Below are 21,620 nucleotides of genomic sequence, written 5' to 3' on the forward strand. Positions count from 1 at the left end.
TTCATTTTAGGAAAGTGGCATAGCACTGTGCATTGTGTTTTTTTTTCAGTTTTTTTTAAGGTTTATTTCTGAGACAGAGAGAGACAGAGCGTGAGTGGGGGAGGGGCAGAGAGAGAGGGGGACACAGAATTCGAAGCAGGCTCCAGGCTCTGAGCTGTCAGCACAGAGCCTGATGCAGGGCTCGAACTGACAGACCGCGAGATCACGACCTGAGCCGGAGCCGGACGCTCAACCAACTGAGCCACCCAGGCGCCCCTGTGCATTGTTTTTGTAACTTTTTCTTGAACATTTCCATAGGATAAATGTGAATCTCTAATATCATGTTCATGATTTCACAGTTTTCCATTTTGTGGCTATGCTTTATGTCGTTCATCCTGGGTACCCCCCAGGCTTATGCCTGCTTGAGAAGTTTCCTGGTTCTCTCCCCTTATTCTGGGCTCTGGCTTACTCTTCCTGCTGCCTCTCCCTGCCACCTTTCAGGAATCCCATTGACTTCAACCCAGTTTCCCGACTGGAGATTACCCTACCCATCTCATCTTGGGCAGATAGCATCTGCCGGAAAATAATTCCAAGTATTCAATGTGACTGGACCACACATAGCATTAACAGATGGAAATAATGAGCTGTTGCACATTGTCACTGAAAGGGGTTTGAGCTCCCTTAAGGAGAGAGGGGAGGCTTTACTAGGCAATGCATGGGTCTCATCAGTGTCTTCAGTGAGTGCCCGGCTTATCATGTGCTGGCTACCGTGGAGGCCAGGAGGTGAAGTCGGTATGGTACCTCTCCTGAAGGAATTTACAGCTTAATAGAGATGACCGTGTATCATAATCCAGTGAGGTTATACATCAGCTGTGGTTAAGGTTTACTAAGTTATAACCTTGAAGTACTATACAAATATAAAGCAGTTAATATTGCTAATACTAATATTCTCCCCATGATCTTCCTGCTGCCATGTCTATCCAATGAGTCTTCTGAAGCCTAAGTCCATATGCTCCCTCCTTTGTCATCATTCATCCACTCGTAGGCCAACTAATTCACATATTCCCAGAAGACATCTCCACCGGCAGAAGCTCCATAATATCTCTTTGTTAGCAAGTTTATTATCAGGAAAAATAGCTCACATTTATTGAGCACATTAGCATGTGCCCGGTCCTGTGGTAGCAGTTTCCAGGTGTTGTCAGTTTAATCATTACATCACCCATTTGAAGGAGTTAACTTTATTATGCCTACATTTTGCCAATAAGGAAACCATAACTTTAGAAGATTTGAGTCTTACTCAAGGTCACATATTAGGAAGTGTCAGCACTAGGAGTTAAACCCTGGTCCGTCTGGCTCAAAGGCCCGTTTTCCTAACCAGTGTGCCACATTGGAAGCCTTCTCCATCCCTGCATGTCCCAAATGGGTTCAGTTGTCCCATAATTCTTTTGAGCAGGGGAAAACAATGGTGAGTAGAAATGAAAGTCAGGAATCCTAAAAAATAAAAAAAAATTAGTCTTTGACTAATTCAGTAAGTTATAGTTCTATCTCTAATAATTAAAATTCCTTAGAAGATAAGCGCTTTAATGATTTAAAACTCTGTCAACAGAAACAAGGATGCTCGTTTTGAGCTGGAGACCTGGGGGCTGCATTTTGGATGCCAGGTGTCTCTGACCGGGCGGGTTTTGCCTTCGGAAAAAATACTAATGCAAGACCACATAGTAAGTGCTATGATTTTATTTTCATTTAAAAGTATTTGCTTGAGTATGTGTAAGTTTGATCATATGCCAGAGTGACTAGTGGGCTTGTAATAATCATTTAGTTTCTCTAGGGCCATGTCCATGCCTTCCCTTTGTCCTAAACCTTGACGTCCCCTCTGTTTTCAATCTGAGTGTACTTCTGAGGCTTAGCACCCACCGGACACGATTTAGGTCAGTGTGGTGTGGTTTCACACTTAAAAACACATTAGAAAATGGTATTTCAAGCTATGGCAATTAAAATGTTCCCACCTATTATTAATTGTTGCAGTGCTTTTGTGTCACTACATAAAAGAAAAAGAAAAAAAAAATCTATAGTACCCGAAAACTTTTTTGGAGCTGGCGAAGGTTAATTCCAATAGACTATGTTTCTTGATGCCAGGTTTCTTCCCCCCCCCTCACCCCCCAAGTGAAATGCTGCTTGGTTGCTATCAATGTGAAGAAACGCAGGGAGTCCGTCCCCAGCCGTAGCGTTTAGGGAAAGAGGCACTCTGAAACCCAAGGAAACACATCTCAGTTGAAAAAATGAACCCATTTTATGCAAAAATGGTAAATTATCTTTGCACTTTCCCCTCTGTTTTTGCCCATTTTAAAAGCTAATTACAGGTGCACCTGGGTGGCTCAGTGGGTTAAACGTCTGACTTCGGCTCAGGTCATGATCCCGTGGCTCGTGGGTTCAAGCCCTGCATCCGGTTCTCTGCTGAGCCTGGAGCCTGCTTCAGATTCTGTGCCTCCCTCTCTGCCCCTCCCCTGCTCATGCTCTGTCTCTTTCTCACTCAAAAAAAAAAAAAAAAAGAACAAAAAGCAAAAAAAAAACGAACATTAAAAAATTTTTTTAAAAACTTAAAAAAAGAAAGATTTTGGCTAGAAGTCAGTAAAAAGAAGCTCAGTTTCAGTTCCACATATGAAACAGGATTTAAATATTTAATGATCCGTCTCATCATCTCTGTAAGTAAAATCATATTTCTCGGAGCTTTTTTGTTGCATTTTTTTTTTTTTTTTAGTGTGGAAACAGGTCTCCGTAGGAGAAGAGGCATTAAAATAGGAGAACCTGCCCGCTAGTGGTGGTGGTGACTGGGCTAGAGTTGACTGTGTCATGGGCTTCCAGACCAATTCTGCTTTTCTGAAATTGGGTTCTAGGAACTGAGTAGAAGAGAGGCTCCCAGGCCTCAGAGTGAGCCTTGGACATTTGTCCTCGGTCTCTGTTAGCCCATAGCAGGTAGGGGTGTAGGTGAGAGTGCTGTGGCTCTCCTCATACTGGTGGCAATGGAAAGAATGAACCATGACTCCAGATGAAACCACTGATGGAGAGCTAACCTTTCCCCTTCATTCTTTAAGGTCGCCTCCTGGACCTGGCTGAGTCTCTTCCTGGCCACCTAATGCCACCTAATGGCAAGGCATTATGAGGGTGCCTGTGGTTGGATTTCAGACTGCTTGGTGGAAGGTGCCCTGACTGCAACATCAAGAAGACTGATCTAAGTCTGTCACTAACACCAGCTGGCTCCATAATCTCTCTCAGCCATAGCTTTGAAATCTGTAAAATAAGGGGATTTTAATGCTTCTTAAACATTCATATGCTGATGAATGAGTCCAGATTCTGGTGCAGTGGGTCCAGAATGGGACCCAGGACTCTGCATTTCTTTCTTTCCTTTTTTTTTATATTATACCATTCTTTAAAAAAAATTTTTTTTTAACATTTATTTATTATTGAGAGAGAGAAAGACAGAGCGTGAGCATGGGAGGGGCAGAGAGAGGGGGAGACACAGAATCCGAAGCAGGCTCCAGGCTCTGAGCTGTCAGCACAGAGCCTGACATGGGGCTTGAACCCATGAACTGTGAGATCATGACCTGAGCCTAAGTCAGATGCTTAACTGACGGAGCCACCCAGGTCTCCCAAGAGCTCTGCATTTCTAACAAGCTCTCAGGAAATAGCCATGTTGTTACAAGGCAATACTGAATAGCAAGGGATTTGATTCAGGGTGGTCCTTTTAAATTCTAACTGGCTCTTCCTAGCTCACTATACCAAAGACATTTCCATTCATTTCCGGTCTATGGATATAAGCAGAAGGCTAGTGACCAGTCCAAAGTCTCCCCTCTTCAGTGCCGGGAGCTGAGTTTTCCAGTCATCTGGGGGACCATCCAAGAGTGAGAAAGGAGCCTGTGCCCTGGCCTCATCTTTGCTCCTAGACATAGCTACTTCTAGCATAAAATACACTCTTAGCTACCCTGTAGCGTGTGTGAGTTGTAGTGTAGTGACCTGGAGTAGCATTTGACAGCGTTTCTATTTGAGGTAGCATTATGCCTAAAGAGACTGAATCAGACAGCCTGTTTGCTTAGGGATTCCCATTAAAGGGCACCCATCCTAGAGCTGGAAGGGAGCCCAGAGATCCTTGAACCACACACCTTTCTTTGCACACAGCGGAAGTCCGTGAGGTAAAGGGCCTTGCCTTCTGATCTGCAGCCGGGGAGTGGCCGACCCGGTGGGGGGTGTGGGGGGATGATCAGATGCCTCCACTTCCAGGAAGTCTGTGTAATCTGTCCAGATGTGCAGTCTGGGAATAGCAAGTGGTACTAAGTAGCTCTCCTAGGACAAACTTGGAACAACCACCTTCATGCTGTCTTTATTCAATCGCTTTCCGAATAAATGAGTTCAACCCTTTCATGATCATTATTTTTCTCAGTGTCAACCTGCGTCTGCAGCTGATTGGTCCAAGGATATGCGAAATTGCAAGATTTTAAGTGCACAGTCTTTGAATAAATGGTTGATTCTATGTAGCAACAGAGCTGAATATGTGACTGAGAACTTTCTGCACTGCTTGAGAAGAGTTGGAAGTTGCATGGGATTTAATGTGGACTACCCCAAAATGTGAGAATACACAGAAAATCATGCCAACTTTTTTTGGTATATTAATTGGGTTTGGTTAGAAGATCAGAAATAATGGCTCATGTAGCTACAAAAGCTTTATCTCAGTAAAGTTTCCTAACACAAATTACCAAAAAAATAGTTCTAAGTAGATTTTGCAGTGATTAAGTTTTTATAGTTAAAATATATTTTATATTGGTCTTTGTAAAACTGTTTTCATAGTTCTTAGGCAATAGTCTCATTATCTCCAAATCTTTTCAGTACTGGTTGGGGCATAAATCCATTAACTTTTTCTCCTTAATTCTTTCATATCAGTTATTTATAAACCTTAACAGCAAACAGGGTATTGAAAAATGAAAGTTGCATTTCCTGACTTATGTGATAGACTTTACGCTTTAAAATTTAATGTAAAAATAGATCTAAAATAACCTTTTCTGATTCTGTTAACCGTAGTATAAGATTATTTAGATAGTGTTCTGATAAAACCAAGGGCAGTTAGCCTTTGAACATTTATTGAGTATCTGCTATTAGATACTATGCCAGTTGCTGGGGATGACAAAGATAAATAAATTGCTTCCAGTTTAGTAAGGGATCCCCATATACACAATCACACTCAAAATTGGATACTCTTTGCTTTAGAAAAGCAATGAAATTGCTCCTGCCTCATTTTGTTGAGCTTGATATGCTTCATAAGGAGGAATGCATACTTCATTTTGTTGTTATAGTGGAGGTGCAGTGTCCTAATTGGCAAGGTGGGAAGTTATTCTTTAAACACATGGTTACTAATTAATTACATCAGCTGTACAAGCATTGTTGAAAGCCATGCTCATTTTACAACCAAGTCTCACTTTCCACTGTAGTTTAGAATTCTCGTCTTATCACATCTGTTAACAAATCACCTGGTTTGAGTTTCACCTGCTCTAATTTCTCTTAGCCCATGAGCTAATGAAGCAGGAAAAGATTAATGAAAGAAGCCACAGTCACAGACCCGGGGATGACATCACAGTCTTCTTTCTTACATGAATTCCAAGAACAAGCCCTTGCCACGTTCTGTTCTTAGCCTGTTTTATCTGAAAGCCCGTATTTTATTCCATCCTTTTTCTTTCCCATGAAGTATCCATTTACCTGTTAGATTTTTTATATGCACGGTTTCTCCCATCTGAAACATTTGCCTGATGAGTTTAGAAAGAATGGACAGTAGGGTAGTCACAGAGTCTGCATGCAAGAGATCGAACTGGAAAAGTCAGAAACATTTAGTTGTTTTTACAGAGCTGCAGGCCATTCCTGTAGCTCAGTTAGAATCAGTGATCAGGAAACAGCCGTCCCGCCACCTGCTGGGCAAGTCTGAAAAGGCCACTGGGCATTAGGACACTCCAATTGTTTATACATATCAGAAGCGGATTCTACATAAAGAAACCAAAGCTGTGAAGTCGTCTGTGTGGGAATTATTTCTGTAGCGTCTGGCCCCTAAGGTAAACACAGAACAGTTAAGTACTTGCTGACTAATTGGTTGAGGCAGGCTAAATATTCCAGGCTCCAAGCAAGCTGTCACTGAAAGAAAAGTCTTTCAATCTGAATCATTTTGATTAGCTGAATATCTTGGTCTCATTAATCTGATGATTTTTGAGACTTTTATTTTAAAGTTCTCATGGGGATTTGGTATTAGAGAAATTTTTTTTTTTAAGTTTGTTTATTTATTTAGAGGGGGGTGGCAGAGAGAGGGAGAGAGAATCCCAAGCAGGTTCCACACTGTCAGCGCGTAGCCCAACTCGGGGCTTGAACTCATGAACCTTGAGATCATGACCTGAGCCTAAACCAAGAGTCAGACACTTAACTGACTGAGCTACCCACGCACCCCAGTGTTAGAGAAATCTTAATCCCAATTCAACTCAAACCAGCTTCAGATGCTTGGTATTGAGACTTGTGATGTCAAAAGCTCACTTTCAACCTCATTTTGGAAAAACAGAATTATTAATTGTAGGGGTAACATATAATTGAGGAAATTGCATTTTCCACCAAACTATTTTTAGGCTAATAAAAATGATTATCACATATTTCTGGTGTATCTTGTAGTGGGGATTATAAAATTCTGTTTGGAGTAGTTTTGACTCTGCATGTTATGTGCTTCTAAAAAGGGAATTACGTATTGTCAAAATGAATCTTTTCATGTAGCATAAAAGCACAAGAAAATCCAGCTGCATTCTTTAGCGCTGTACAGAAACATGTTGATCCTGATGTTCAGTTGGTAAGTATAGGATAATTTTGGTTTTGATGTATAATTTTTATTTTTTCCTTATATCTAACAGTCTTCTTTCCTTGAAAGAATGAATGTGAGCATATTCTCCCATGGTATGTTTGCAAATTGCTGTGCATTTCCCCAAGAACCCAAGAAAGGATTAATCTTAGCATTTTAATCAATATTTTATTTCCTTTTCATATTTCTAATATTAATTTTTAAATACTTGTTTTTACCCCTGTCTCAGTCTCTTGGATGTCTACATATTTTTAACTTGTTGGGGGCCATCTTTTATTTAAGATTTAAGATAAAGTGACTCCCATCTTACCCCATAAATGCTGGGTACCCAGTGCTCTCTCCAGTTTTTTGGCAGACTCTTGGAGGGCTTAGGTTTTTCCATGTCACCCACGGCTGCTTCCTCTGAATTCTTGCCCCCTTTCCTGAGTGCCATCTCCCCCTGCACTGCATCCGTTTCCACAGCTCTCTCATTTCCCAAAGTGTCCTGTGTGTGTGCCCCTGTGCAGCTGACTTTGCAGAGGGTTTGCGTCCGAGGCAAGGTTACGGCACACCCCAACGTCCCAGACGAGTTACAATTGACATCCTTGCTCTTAAGGCTCTCCCAACCATGTCTCTTCTCCCAGGCCTCAGCCTCCCACCGCACAGCAGTGTCTCTTACTTACCTCGCTCACGCTTCTGGGCCCCAGCATGCCGGTCCCCATCTCCTGCAGAGCAACGTAGCCGTCTCTGTTCCTCTTTTAGTCAGACACAAAAAAGGCCCATAAGGATGTTATATTAAACAAAGGGAATTCTAACCCTAAGAGCGTCTTTTTTTTTTCTTAAAAATAAAATAAAACTTAACAGAAAGATTGCAAGAAGAGTGCAAAGAACTCCCAGATACCCTTCATCCAGATTCCCCAGTCGTTGACATTTTATTATATTTGCTTCATTGTTTCGTTCCTTCCTTCCCTCCTGCCTGCCATCCTCTATCTATCTATCTATCTATCTATCTATCTATCTATCTATCTACCTATCTACTTACCTACCTACCTACCTATCTACCTACCATCTTTTTTCCTGAACCATTTGAGAGTAGGTTACAGACTTGATGCCCCATTGCCCTTCAGTGCGTATTCTCTACAAACAAGGTCACTCTCCTACAGAACCATAGGACAACCATCCAAATCAAGAAACAGTAAGACCAGCTAATCCACAGACTCCCATTCACATTTCTCCATTAGTCCCCAAAATGTCTTCTCCAGTGAAAGGATCTAATGCATTGCATTTAGTTGTCCTGTCTCTTTAAGACTCTCCTTCAGTCTGGAACAGTTCCCTAGTTTTCGATGACTTTCCAATTTTGAAGGGTATAGATGAATTGCTTTATATAATATCCCTCAATTTGGGTTTGTCTGATGTTTCCTTATAATTAAATTCTGATTATGTACTTTTGGCGGGATTATTACAGCAATGATTCTGTGTTCTTAATGCATCCTACCAGGAGGTACTCCATTAATTAAGGTATCTGCCAGGTTTCTCCACTGTACATTTACTCCTTTCTTTGTGAAGCAGGTGTTTTTGGTCTGGTGTTTTGCAGGGAGACACTTTGAGACTATGTAAATCTCCTGTTTCTGATCAAACTTTTACCTCTAGTTTTAGAATCCATTGATAATTCTTGTCTTTTGTTATTATTACTATTTTATTTATGTATGTGTTTATTAACTTAATTAGTATGCAGCTTTGTATGCCTTCTACATTTAGTGGGTAGCCTTATGTTATAAGGAAGAACTTTCTCTTCTCCCCATTTCTTTGTTCATTTATTTTTATCAGTTATGGATTCATGGTTTCCTGTTTTATTTACCAGCTTATAGTCTATTACCAATATTATTTATTTTGATGCCCAAATTGTTCGCGATTTTGTTGATTGGAGACTCATTCAGGTTGGCTTCCGTGACTTTTTGACATGTCCCCATTGTTTGGGGGACACTTCCTTACCATCTGGCACAATAAGGTATTTCAGGTTAATTTTGAAATTTTGCTGCCTGGCTCTGGAATTAGGTATTTCTCCAATGAGCCATGATTACTTTTGGTAGAGAACAGTATTCAGAAATCAAAATCTGGGGGGTGCCTGGGTGGCTCAGTTGGTTAAGTATCTGACTATAGCTTAGGTCATGATCTCTCAGTTTGTGAGTTCGAGCCCTGCTTTGACCTCTGTGCTAACATCATGGAGGCTGGAGCCTGCTTCAAGTTCTGTGTGTCCCTCTCTGTGCTCCTTCCCCACTCACGCTCTCTCTCTCTCTCAAAAATAAGCATTTAAAAAAATCAAAATCTGGGCAGCTGGGTGTGCTTATTTGGTAATGGGGTGTCACTGCCCCCAGACTTTCTCAATGGGCAAAGCTAGGAATATTGTGTATGCGTGTGTCTACATACGTATACTCAAACACTGCTGATCCTTGAACAATGTGGGGGTTAGGAGTGCAGACTCCCTGCATAATCCAAAATCCCCATGTGACTTTTGACTCCCACAAAACTTAACTCCTAATAACCTATTGTTGACTGGAAGCCTTATAACATAGTCAATTAACACATATTTTTGTATTTTATGTACTATATACTGTACTCTCACACAAAAGTAAGCTAGAGAAAACACAATGTTATTAAGAAAATCATAAGGAAGAGGAAATACATTTACAGTACTGTATTATGTTTATTGAAAAATCTGCCTATAAGTGGACTTGCATGGTTTAAACCTGTGTTGCTCAAGGTTTAGCTGTATATGCATACACCCTTACATCTATGTTACTACCATGTCTGTCTATGTATATATTGAAAATGTGTTCACACTTCCAGTTCCAGTCCCAACACCACAGGAAAACATTCTCCATTGCCATATTTGTACCTCCCTTCTCTGATAAGGGGAGTGTGGCCCCTGTTATCCTCCACTTATCACTTCACATCCTTGTCCCCTTGTAAGCAACCAGTCTCACTTGTCTCCCACCTTCTTTCGGCCCCCATCCCTGTTCAACCACTGCCTTGGTCTGATGCCTACCTTGCTTGGCTCCAAATTCGTAGGATGGAAAGCAGGAAGACCCCCTAAGATACATTTCCCTATTTTACGTACTTAAGTGTAAGTAATTTTGGCCCTTCACATTATGATTTTGAACAGATCTATAGGTAAAAAATCTATTTGTTCTCTGCTGGTCATGACAGTGCCTGTTTTTTTGTATAATTTGGTAGGTGTTGAAGGTAGAGAATAAAGGGTGGAAAGGTGATGGAAACAGGCCAGGAGAAGCCCTTCCGAGGGAAACACCTGCTAAGAAACAGAGGTGCTGGCAGAGATGGGTGGAATTTAAAAATACCTGAGGACCTGAAGCTTCCTTCTCCTTATCCCCCCCCCACCCCCCCACCCCGCCATAGCCTTATTCTCAGGTCACAGTAAACAAAACAATTATGGTTGGTTTCTTTTATTTTGGTTGTCTAGTACCTGCTGGGAAGGAGACCACCCTGTAAGCTAATCCTGCACTTGGCCTATCTGTGGGCAAGGATGGGAGAGGGATGGTGGGATGAGGGTTGGAGAGCCACAGGAAAAGCCAACAGGGGGTGGGAGGGAGCTGGAGTAACACCTAGGTTAGGAGGGAATTTGAGGAGCCTAACAATCAAATCAGAAGAGCTAGGAGGAAGGGAAAGCCAGCGGGTGGGGGGTTGGGGGGCTTTGGAGCGGGACTGCAGAGCCGATGGCTGATAAAAAGGCATTTCAAATGGGATTGTCAGTGGTTAAAGGCCATTTAACACAACTGTAGGCATTTTAATATTTGTTTCTTGGGAACTTGGAGGCAAGATGTTTAGAGAACCCATGTGTTCATTTTTTTTAAATTCTTATTTGTTTATTCATTTAGAGAGAGTTGGGGAGGGGCAGAGAGAGAGAAACAGAGACAGAGAATCCCAAATAAGCTCCATGCTGATCATTTTTTTTAAAGCTACTTAAAAGCTACTTTATTTTAAAGCTACTTCTAAACATAAGTAAATTGACTTTTTTCTCTTCTTTTTTTTTCCTTTTAGGTAATGTGTATTCTACCTTCTAATCAGAAGAACTACTATGATACCATTAAAAACTATTTGAACTCCTTCTGCCCAGTGCCCAGCCAGTGTGTGCTCACTCGGACCTTGAATAAACAGGGGATGATGATGAGTGTCGCCACCAAGATTGCCATGCAAATGGCCTGTAAACTCGGAGGCGAACTGTGGGCTGTGGAGATCCCTGTGAGCAGTCTGTCAGTCTTTTAGTAATCAGTCCCTTTATTAATTTAAAAATGAAATCAGAGTACGAGACATTTTCACATGATTCCAGAGGTATTTGTTTTGTGTGGTGGGTTTGTTATTTGTCCGCTCTGGGTTGTGGCATGACACAAGACACCGTCCAGAAGGTGAGGTGAGGCTCCTGTTCCCCAGGAGCTTTGAGTAAGCTGATAACAGAATGTTTCATGAAAGAGAATCTAGGTTGGCACAGCCTTGCGGGGTGGAGCTTCCCGCTGCCACGTAAAATCTGTGCCCTCTGGCCTCTACTTTTACCTACTCTTTGCAGCGCACTAGCTCTCAGAGTAGCCCTGCACCCTGGAGGGGGGCCTCCCCACAGCTTGGGGAACCGGCAGAGCTATGATTTTGAACTGTGGTGGGAACTAAGAAAATCCATGTCCACTGGGGGAGGAAGTGAGGGGGTGAGAAATGAGGGGATGTCGTCCATTCCCTTCCATTTCCATAACCAGGATGTGTGCGCTGAGCCCCAGCTGCCTCCCTGGAGGCTCATGGCCAGTGGCAACTAGGATCCCTTAGACATCTGAACAATAGGGAGTGGACTTCCTCTTCAGATCCCACCAGCCCAGAAGCCAGGGATAAATGACTGATCACTTTCCCAGAATCTCTTGAGCCACACTAAGGGCACTTGTCCACCTCCACAAAGGATGGTAGCTATTTTGCACTCCAGTGAGTCTCTTAAGCAAATTAGGTACCGTATTCATCCCTCCATCTTTTTTTTTTTTTTAAGGAGATTTCTTTATTTTGAGAGAGAGACAGAGCTAGAGGGGGAGGGACAGAGAGAGAGGGAGACAGAGAATCCCAGGCAGGCTCTGTACTGTCAGCACAGAGCCCAACAGGAGGCTCAGACCTATGAACTATGAGATCATGACCTGAGCTGAAACCAAGAGTTGGATACTCAACCAACTGAGCCATCAAGCCCCCCACCCCACCCCATCCCTCCATCTTCAAGTCTCTTTGGTTTCTGTTTTAATGGTCTGCTTCATCTGGACCTTGATCTCCCTGGCATATAGCTTAACTTAATTTAATAACCAGGGACAGTTTTTTTCAAAACTTCATATGAAGTCATCATTTGGGGAAATAATGTCCCATTTTATTAAATCATGAAAAATTTACTTTTACAGTTAAAGTCCCTGATGGTGGTCGGTATCGATGCCTGTAAAGACGAAGTCACCAAGGGAATGGTGGTGGTTGGATTTGTGGCCAGCATTAACCCCGGAATCACCAGGTACTTTTACAATTACCCCAACATATTCCATAATTATAGTTTGCGGTTTAACTAAAAACCATGCAGCAGGAAACAGTTTGTATTCTTCCCTCATTTGAAAAATATGAACATTTTAGTCATAAATTATACTTACATATAAAGTGTGATTGATAATATTAAGATAATATGTAGCCTTATGAAAAAACTATGTTTATACACACATTAGGACAAGCTAATACTCGTATGCCAGGCAGCTTCCTCAAACGATGGATGATAGAAATTTTCATGTACTTATTTTCTGTACATGTGCACTGTATTAGGTACTGTACTAGGAACTTATATCCAGCAGCAAGCTTTGGAATCTGATTGCTTGCTTCTGTGTCCTGATCTGCCACTTATTCTGTGTATGACATCTGGCTATTTAATGTTGCCGTGACTTAGTTGTGGTCTCATGTAAAATGGGCATGAAGATGATGCCTATTTCTTTTTTTTTTAATTTTTTAAAATTTACATCCAAATTATTTAGAATACAGCACAACAATGATTTTTCAGGAGTAGATTCCTTAGTGCCCCTTTCCCATTTATCCCATACCCCCTTCCCACAACCCCTCCAGTAACCCTCTGTTTGTTCTCCATATTTATGAGTCTCTTCTCTTTTGTTCCCTTCCCTGTTTTTATTATTTTTGTTTCTCTTCCCTTATGTCCATCTGTTTTGTCTCTTAAAGTCCCATATGAGTGAAGTTATATGATTTTTGTCTTTCTCTGACTAATTTCACTTAGCATAATACCCTCCAGTTCCATCCACATAGTTGCAAATGGCAAGATTGCATTCTTTCTGATTGCCGAGTAATACTCCACTGTATATATATACCACATCTTCTTTGTCCGTTCGTCCATCGATGGACATTTGGGCCCTTTTCATACTTTGGCTGTTGTTGATAGTGCTGCTATAAACATGGGGGTGCGTGTGGCCCTTGGAAACAGCACACCTGTATCCCGTGGATAAATGCCTAGTAGTGTAATTGCTGGGTCGTAGGGTAGTTCTATTTTTAGTTTTTTGAGGAAGCTCCATACTATTTTCCAGAGTGGCTGCACCAGCTTGCGTTCCCAGATGATGCCTATTTCATAGGGTATTTATGGAAGTTACATAAGATAAAATGCTTAAAACATAGCCTCCCATAGCAGATGCTCAATACATGCTTGTTGTTATTAACACTTGAAGGCAGTTGATGTAGTTGTTCACACAGCTGCTGAAAACATAAGCAGGTTTGGGGATAATGCATTAAATACTGACTCATAGTATCTATTTAATTGTAGTTCCTAGAATTGTTTCATTACATGTAACTAAGCAATGTGTTTTGAGGCTATAGGAACTGTTTGCACCATATTTTATTCCTGGACTTAGGTTATTTGATTTACTCCATTAAGCCTGTGGTCAGGTATATATTTGGGCTGGTGAGAAATAGGATAAGTAGCAGTGTGCCTGTGACTTCATTCCAGGTTGTGTGAGATCCCTGTTCCATGTGTCACTTAATGTGACACATTAATGTGTTAATCAAGCAGGAAAAGGACTTCCAGTTTGTTAGCCACATTCCTAATTGTGTCATTATTGGCATATATAATAATGTTGATGCGCACTTACACAAAGTCATGATCTTCATTTTGCAAGTACTTTTGTTTACTTAATGTCTTTAACAATAGAACTTCTTCTGAAATTTAAGTAAGTTAATCATGTTCAGATTTCAAGTCCAAAAGCCTCTCCTATGGAAGTGGAACTTTATGCTTGAGAAATCTTTGAATATTTTTTTGTTTATTTGTTGTTGTTTTTTGTTTTTTTACTATGTGATTCCATTTATTTATTTAATTTTAATCAATTAATTTAAATTTTAGTTAAAATACAGTGTGGCATTTGTTTCAGGGCTAGAACCCAGTGATTCAAGACTTACATATACCGCCCAGTGCTCATCCCAACAAGTGCCCTCCTTAATGGCCTATCACCCACTTACCCCATCCCCCTCCCATCTCCCCTCCAGCAACCCTCAGTTTATTCTCTGTATTTGTCCCTTATGGTTTGCCTTCCTCTCTGTTTCTTATTTTATTTCTTCTTCCCTTCCCTTATGCTGTTTTGTTTCTTAAATTCCACGTATGAGTGAAATTATATGATACCTGTCTTTCTCTGACTGACTTATTTTGCTTAGCATAATACACTCTAGTTTTGAATATTTTGAAAGTAAATTTGGTAAACTAATAAATTCCTTTATAATAATAACATAGTGTTTCTATTTATGATTGCTTATCTTGTGCTAAGTACTTTATATATATTATCTAATTTAATTTTTATAACAACCTTGTGAGGTAGTAACTACCTTACCATCTTGTGTGTTTCCTTGGTACAGATGAGGAAACTGAGACTTAGGTTGACGTAGCAAAGTCACATGGCTGATGAGTATGCCAACCAAGATTTGAACCCAAGCGTGTCTGATGTCAGCACTATGCTTTAGTTTCTCTTATCGATAAATTTCTTTATCGATAAATTTCTTGAGGAGGGGAGGTTTTTAATATAGTTATGATCGTATAACATATATAGGCTCATGAACATTAAATTTGCTCATAATGTCTAGTTCTTTTTATTTTGACTGAGGTGTAATGACATACAACATTGTATGTTCATTTGTTGTGTTTCTCAGATTCCACATAAGAGTGAAATCATATGATATCTGTCTTTCTCTGACTTATTTTGTGTAGCATAATACACTCTAGTTCCATCCACATTGTTGCAAATGGCAAGATGTCATTCTTTTTCATCACTGAATAGTATTCCATTGTATATATATGCTACATCTTCTTTATCCATTCGTCAGTTGATGGGCATTTGGGCTTTTTCCATACTTTGGCTATTGTCGATAGCACTGCTATAAACATTGGGGTGCTTGTGCCCCTTTGAATCAACATTTTTGCATCCTTTGAATAAATACCTAGTAGTGCAATTGCTGGGTCGTAGGGTAATTCTATTTTTAATTTTTTGTGGAACCTCCACACTGTTTTCCAGAGTGGCTGCACTGGTTTGCATTCCCACCAAAAGTGGAAAAGTGTTTCCCTTTCTCCGCATCCTTGCCAACATCTGTGTTTCCTGAGTTGTTAATGTTAGCCATTCTGACAGGTGTGAGGTAACATCTCAGTGTGGTTTTGATTTGTATTTCCCTGCTGATGAGTGATGTTGAGCATCCCTTCATGTGTCTAATAGCCATCTGAAGCATCACATTTTCTTCACCCATTCTTCCGCTGATGGACACTTAGGTTGTTTTCTGTTTCTTCATTTAATTCTAATGCGTTTATGGTAGACATTTTGAAGTTGGACATTATTTTCTTTTCTTTTCTTGCTTTAGGTGGTTCTCTCGGTGTATCCTTCAGAGAACGGCGACCGATGTTGCAGATTGCTTAAAAGTTTTCATGACCGGTACTAAAAGTATAGCAGTGGCGGTGGGCCCCAAGCGCTATTCCTTCAGGCCCCAGAGTCCGCGTGCCTATAGCAGACCAGATGGTGGAAGCAGACTCCCCAAAGCCTGCCTGAGTCAACCATCACCCAGATGGAGATTCCCAAAGCTGTATCCTGATCCACGCTAACAGATGCTGTAGAATTTGCATTTGTCATCTGTGTATGATAAACAGAAAGCCTCTAAGAGGCAGGGGAGTTTGTAGCTGCTGGTGGCTCTGGCAAGCAGTGTGAAGGCCAAAGGAATCTACCTGGAGAGACAGGGATTATGACAGAGTGCTGTGAGGTCTAGAAATAGGAAAGAAGCCTGTGGGGTGGGGATAGGAATGCTGGCAGATGAGGGCTGGCATCTCAGGAGAAGATGGGGAAGAAGGCAGACAAGGAGGGGAGCCTATTCACAGTGGGGGTACAGTGGGAACAGATATCTGGGGCTCCCGTCCCCTGCCCAGTCCTGGCCAGTATCTGGCTTTGCCACTCCCTGTAGTACTTCTTGTGTGATTCACTCCGTCTCCTGATCCACATTTTCCCATCTATAAGTTTGGGAAAGGGGTGTAAGTATTTTTTCCCAAAAAATTGAATTTGCTGATATGTGTTGGTTACGGCCTTACAGATATGATCATCTTCTATTGAACGCAAATGGATTTCCTGGACAATGAACTCTTCTAAAACAGTTGCACAGTATATACATGAAAACAATTATTATATTACTTTGCCCTCACTTCAAAACTTGGTTCTTTTTTTCAAGTGGTTGTGAAAAGTTTCTGTTGAGTAGGAGTTACTGTCTGGTCTCTGCTCTTTAGGCAATTTCTAGTTGGAGTGGGTAGAAATGTTTTCAGAGTTCATATTGTCAGTGTAACTTAGAATCAAATTGGGTGAGTCCATGGTAAGAGATGCTTCCAGAAGATCAGCCACGTCCTCTCCTTATGTTTTCATAATTATGCTTATTGGAGACGAAAATGACATGAAATTATCCAGTCTGTATCCATTGATAGCATGTGAAGAGTTGAAGAAACTAAATTAGTATTAATTTGGTTTTGGGAATTAATCTTTTGCACGACTTAATTTATTGCTTAAATATTAAAATTTTACTAAAGGGATATGTTAAGTTTAAGAGTATGTTTTGCCACAGAAACCAGTATGATTCCTCAAATAGCAGATGCCAGATGTTAGCCCTAAAGTTATCCATTTTTATATTAGTGCAGTCATGACTCAAATTAGGTATTACCCTATATTACAGTGGTCGGAAATAATGAACTTAAAACATTGAACTACATGGGAATTTTGTTCTTTGTTGGCATTGGACAAGTCATTCTTTTCTTCCTGACAACAAATTCTGCAGGAGCACTCAACAAATGGTACAAGCACAACCATGGCTTGCCGGCACGGATAATTGTGTACCGGAATGGGGTAGGGGACGGTCAGCTAAAAACACTGATTGAATACGAAGTTCCACAGCTGCTGAGCAGTGTGACAGAAGCGAGCGCAAACACCAGGTATTGAGTTACGTTTTTTTCCCCACACTTGCAACCAGGGCACATTTTATCATAGCTATTCAGATTACTGCACGCCAGCACCTTGTTTTCATGTGGGCAGGCTTTGCTCTTGTCTGCATCATGTGAGTACAGCTGGACGGACGGGTTTCCCCTAGACTGGAGGGTGGTTGAGATGGTCCTCTGTGAATAGGGTGGCATGAGCCTGGGTGGGGGCCCCCGGAAGAAGGCAAGTGTCCCCCAGAGCAGCTGACACTGAGACTCAGCACGAGGGTGAAGACACTTCATACATATTGCTATGCCGCGGGATTAAACAAGCGGTGGTTTCCAATTCGAGGCCCAAATCCACACCAGGGGCTAAAGTCCCTGCCGTGCAGGCCCTGGTGTGCAGGTGGAGGTCGATGGAGGTGCTGAAAGGAGTGTGAGGGCAGTGCAGGCTGCGCTGCAGATGGAAGTCAGACCGCCCTCATCTCCCTTGCCACGTTTCTTGATTCAGTGTTGCAGTACATTTTCCTCGGTGAGTACGTCAGGTGGCGGGTGCAAGAAGAATATTAGAAGTGGCAATTCGGGGAGGATGATAATCTTAAATGGGCTTCCTAAAATATTCGGAAGGCATCCTGTTCCAAGCAGGGCACAGCATTCATCCGCCAGGTGTGACTGTCATCACCACCATCAACCGAAGTTGCAGCCACAGGCCACAGGGGGACTGAGCCTTGACCTCACCAGTGACTGTCAGAGTGGAGGGAGAGCACGGTGGCTTGGGGGGCAGTGTCATCTTCCCCTGAGTCCAAACCCTAACAGCCAACCCTATCTCCCTCCCACTGACCTCAGGTGACTGCGCAGAATCACAAGTATGCAATTTTGGGCTAGCAGGAGTGAATATAGCAGCTGACGGTGCTAAGGAGTTTTGTTGCAGTATAACATCAGCTTTTGAAAGTTTCAATACTGAAAACCAATAATATATTTTTAAGATAATTAAACTGCTTGAAAGTGAAATTTCACTGCAATCTTTGCCTCCCAAAAGTTCCTTTGGGAATTATGGGCAGTAAATGGATTTGACCCTGGCTTTACTAAATCCTGACTTTAATATTTGATCATTCAACATTTGGCACAAATGTACATTTGGTCTGTCCATCTATCCCCCCAGGTGTGTGTCTTGCAGGGTTCAGAAGTGATGATCTGAGGAATGAGAGAACTTGCGGGTCTCTTTGCTATTCAGAAATTGAGAGGAAGAGTGAAAGTGAAATAGGGACACTATTGCTAATGGAAAAAGAAATCTTGTCTCTGTGGAATATTCTGGAAAGCCCTCCTTTAGAAATGTGAATTGAAGTTCGTTGCCCTATTAACTGATCCTCCCTGTCCCCTTCAAATGATACAAACCGGCCGAGTGACTGGACACACCACACTTTTGCAACAAAGACGGACAGTCTCTAATTTTAAAAACTATATGGGGGGGGCACCTGGGTGTCTCAGTCAGTTAAGAGTCTGACTCTTGATTTCAGCCCAAGTCATAATCTCATGGTTTGTGTGTTCTCTCTCTCTCTCCCTCTCCCCCTGCCCCCCAAAATAAATAAACTTTTAAAAAATAAAAAAAACTGTATGCAGCTCTGAGGGAGGGGATAATTTTTATTTTCTTCATTTTTGCAGTGTTCTTCTAATGAATGAATTTATTTATTTATTCCATTTAGAAATTACCAAATAAAGGTCATTAGGTAAGCTGTAAGCTTGGTTTTAGTTCTCTGCATCTTTCCTTTTGCCTTTCTGGTTCCAAGCTCCAAACTGTCCGTGATTGTGGTCAGGAAGAAGTGCACGCTGCGATTCTGCATGGAAATGAACCGATCCCTGCAGAACCCACCACTTGGCACCGTGGTGGACTCAGAAGCGACACGTCCTGACTGGCAAGTGCCGTTAGCAAATCTGTTCTTAATGAAACGTTTTCCTTGTGTTCTTCAAGTGAGGCCTTATTCTGTTTGCCTTCTTTCTCATGTTCATTCCGTTTTCCCCCTCAGGTATGACTTCTACCTAATCAGTCAGGCTGCCTGTCGGGGAACTGTTAATCCCACCTATTATAATGTCATCTATGATGACAATGGCTTGAAGCCCGACCACATGCAGAGACTTACGTTCAAACTGTGTCACCTGTACTACAACTGGCCGGTGAGTGACAGCTGTGTACTTGTGTGGGTACTGACTCTCAGGGTTCCCACCCAGGAACTGTCACCCAATTCACGTTTGTATCCCTATGTCCTGACTTCACAAAGGAGGAAAGAGTGAATGAATGAATGAATGAATGAATGAATGAGTCCTTGAGAAAACACGGTCTGTCATAGAAATCAAGTAGCAATAACTGTTAACATCATCATTATCATCATTATTATTTGTAACATTAGTATTTACAATTTCTGGAGGACTTCATTCTATGCATTATCTTTTTTTAAATTAAAAAAATTTTTAACATTTATTTTTGAGAGAGAGAGAGAGAGAAAGAGAGTGTAAGCAGGGGGAGGGGCAGAAAGAGGGAGACACACAATCTGAAGCAGGCTCTGGACTCTAAGCTGTCAGAACAGAGCCCGATGTGGGGCTCGAACTCTTGAACCATGAGATCATAACTTGAGCCGAAGTCGGACGCTCAACTGAGTGAGCCACCCAGCGGCCCCATAGTCTATGCATTGTCTTATGCGAGCCTGGGAGGAAATCAGGGTATTGTTATTTCCAAGTTACAGTTGAGGAAGTTAAAACCAACTCAGATGCTGTCTCATGGGAAGGTAACGGGCTCGTCTGTCCTGTGTTCCTGTGCGTGAAGCCAGGAGCTACTCTCGAAGTCCAAGGCCAAGATTTGCTCTGAGCCCCTTGGAGCATCAAGTCATGGGAAACTTAGATTAGCGCTAGGTGTGATGGCACCCAGTGCTCAGCTTCATGAAGGCAGACTGGGCCTCCATCCCCTCTTGCCCAGCGAGCTTGTGTTCCCCATGGATGAGGTTACCCTTGGTTGAGTTTAGTCACTGTGTACTCACAAATGCATTCTATCATATGTAACTAGTAGGGGATAAAACTCAGGAAAATGTATTACTTTGGAGAACAAGTTATCCTCTTAACTGCTACCAGTATGTTTTCTCCTCAGGGCTTAATCAGTATCCCAGCGCCTTGTCAGTATGCGCACAAGCTGACCTTTCTGGTGGCACAGAGCATTCATAAAGAACCCAGTTTGGAACTAGCCAACTCTCTCTTCTACCTGTGATGACGTGAACTGTGGGCACCCGAGATGAGCAATCTGAGAAGTCATTGGTGTATTTTGTGCAAATCTGCCGTAAGTGTGAGGCTGTGCCTCAGGAAAGGAGATTGAGCTTAGTTTCAACTTCCTGAAAAAGCACCCAACACAGCTTCATCTGAAACGGTTCAAAAGAAATGTATATTGTTTTAAAGAGTTTTATGCTTCGTGGAAATTCTCATTATGGTACATGGAATTAAAATGTACCATCATCTGTAAGTAATGCCACGAAGCTAAACATCCTCTGAGAAAAGAAGTGTTTGCATGATGTTTTGATGATAGGGAAATGGGGTCTGATTCCCACCCTAAGTTTTGCACAAGTTTCCTTAAAGTTATGGAATGTTTTATAGAGTGGTTTAAACGGTTATTTGAAAATAAAGGAAATTCAGAGCATCGCATATATGTTTATTGTTATTTGAATTTCAATTGAAATTACATGCAAACCTCGTCATTTCCAGAAAAGGCTCTTACACGCTAAACTACATTGCCGTCACTCTTTGAATGATTTTTTTTTTATTTTATTTTTTATTTTTTAAAATTCACATACAAATTAGTTAGCATATAGTGAAACAGTGATTTCAGGAGTAGATTCCTTAGTGCCCCTTACCCATTTAGCCCATACCCCCTCCCACAACCCCTCCAGTAACCCTCAGTTTGTTCTCCATATTTATGAGTCTCTTCTGTTTTGTCCCCCTCCCTGTTTTTATATTATTTTTGTTTCCCTTCCCTTATGTTCATCTGTTTTGTCTCTTAAAGTCCTCATATGAGTGAAGTCGTATGATATTTGTCTTTCTCTGATTGACTGATTTCACTTAGCATAATACCCTCCAGTTCCATCCACGTAGTTGCAAATGGCAAGATTTCATTCTTTTTGATTGCTGAGTAATACTCCATTGTATATATATATACCACTTCTTCTTTATCCATTCATCCATCAATGGACATTTGGGCTCTTTCCATACTTTGGCTGCTGTTGATAGTGCTGCTATAAACATGGGGGTGCATGTGGTCTTTGGAAACAGCAC

The 21,620-nt window shown here is 41.6% G+C and overlaps 1 protein-coding gene across 1 annotated transcript in view; it reads left to right on the plus strand.

Moving 5' to 3' along the window:
- PIWIL4 (piwi like RNA-mediated gene silencing 4) overlaps positions 1–20,993 on the plus strand; it is a 45,134-nt gene extending 24,141 nt beyond the window's left edge. Inside the window, exons 11-20 of the mRNA XM_019450122.2 lie at positions 1,586–1,697; positions 4,415–4,599; positions 6,769–6,841; positions 10,886–11,086; positions 12,262–12,365; positions 15,731–15,801; positions 17,177–17,330; positions 19,100–19,225; positions 19,337–19,484; positions 20,449–20,993. Of these exons, the coding sequence (XP_019305667.1) occupies positions 1,586–1,697; positions 4,415–4,599; positions 6,769–6,841; positions 10,886–11,086; positions 12,262–12,365; positions 15,731–15,801; positions 17,177–17,330; positions 19,100–19,225; positions 19,337–19,484; positions 20,449–20,565 (1,291 nt within the window). The 3' untranslated portion in view covers positions 20,566–20,993. The remainder of the gene's footprint in view (positions 1–1,585; positions 1,698–4,414; positions 4,600–6,768; positions 6,842–10,885; positions 11,087–12,261; positions 12,366–15,730; positions 15,802–17,176; positions 17,331–19,099; positions 19,226–19,336; positions 19,485–20,448) is intronic.
- The last annotated feature ends 627 nt before the right edge of the window (positions 20,994–21,620 follow it).

This window comes from Panthera pardus, unplaced genomic scaffold (genome assembly GCF_024362965.1).
Source record: "Panthera pardus isolate Hobbes unplaced genomic scaffold, ASM2436296v1 HiC_scaffold_12, whole genome shotgun sequence".
In the NCBI taxonomy this organism is placed as follows: domain Eukaryota; kingdom Metazoa; phylum Chordata; class Mammalia; order Carnivora; family Felidae; genus Panthera; species Panthera pardus.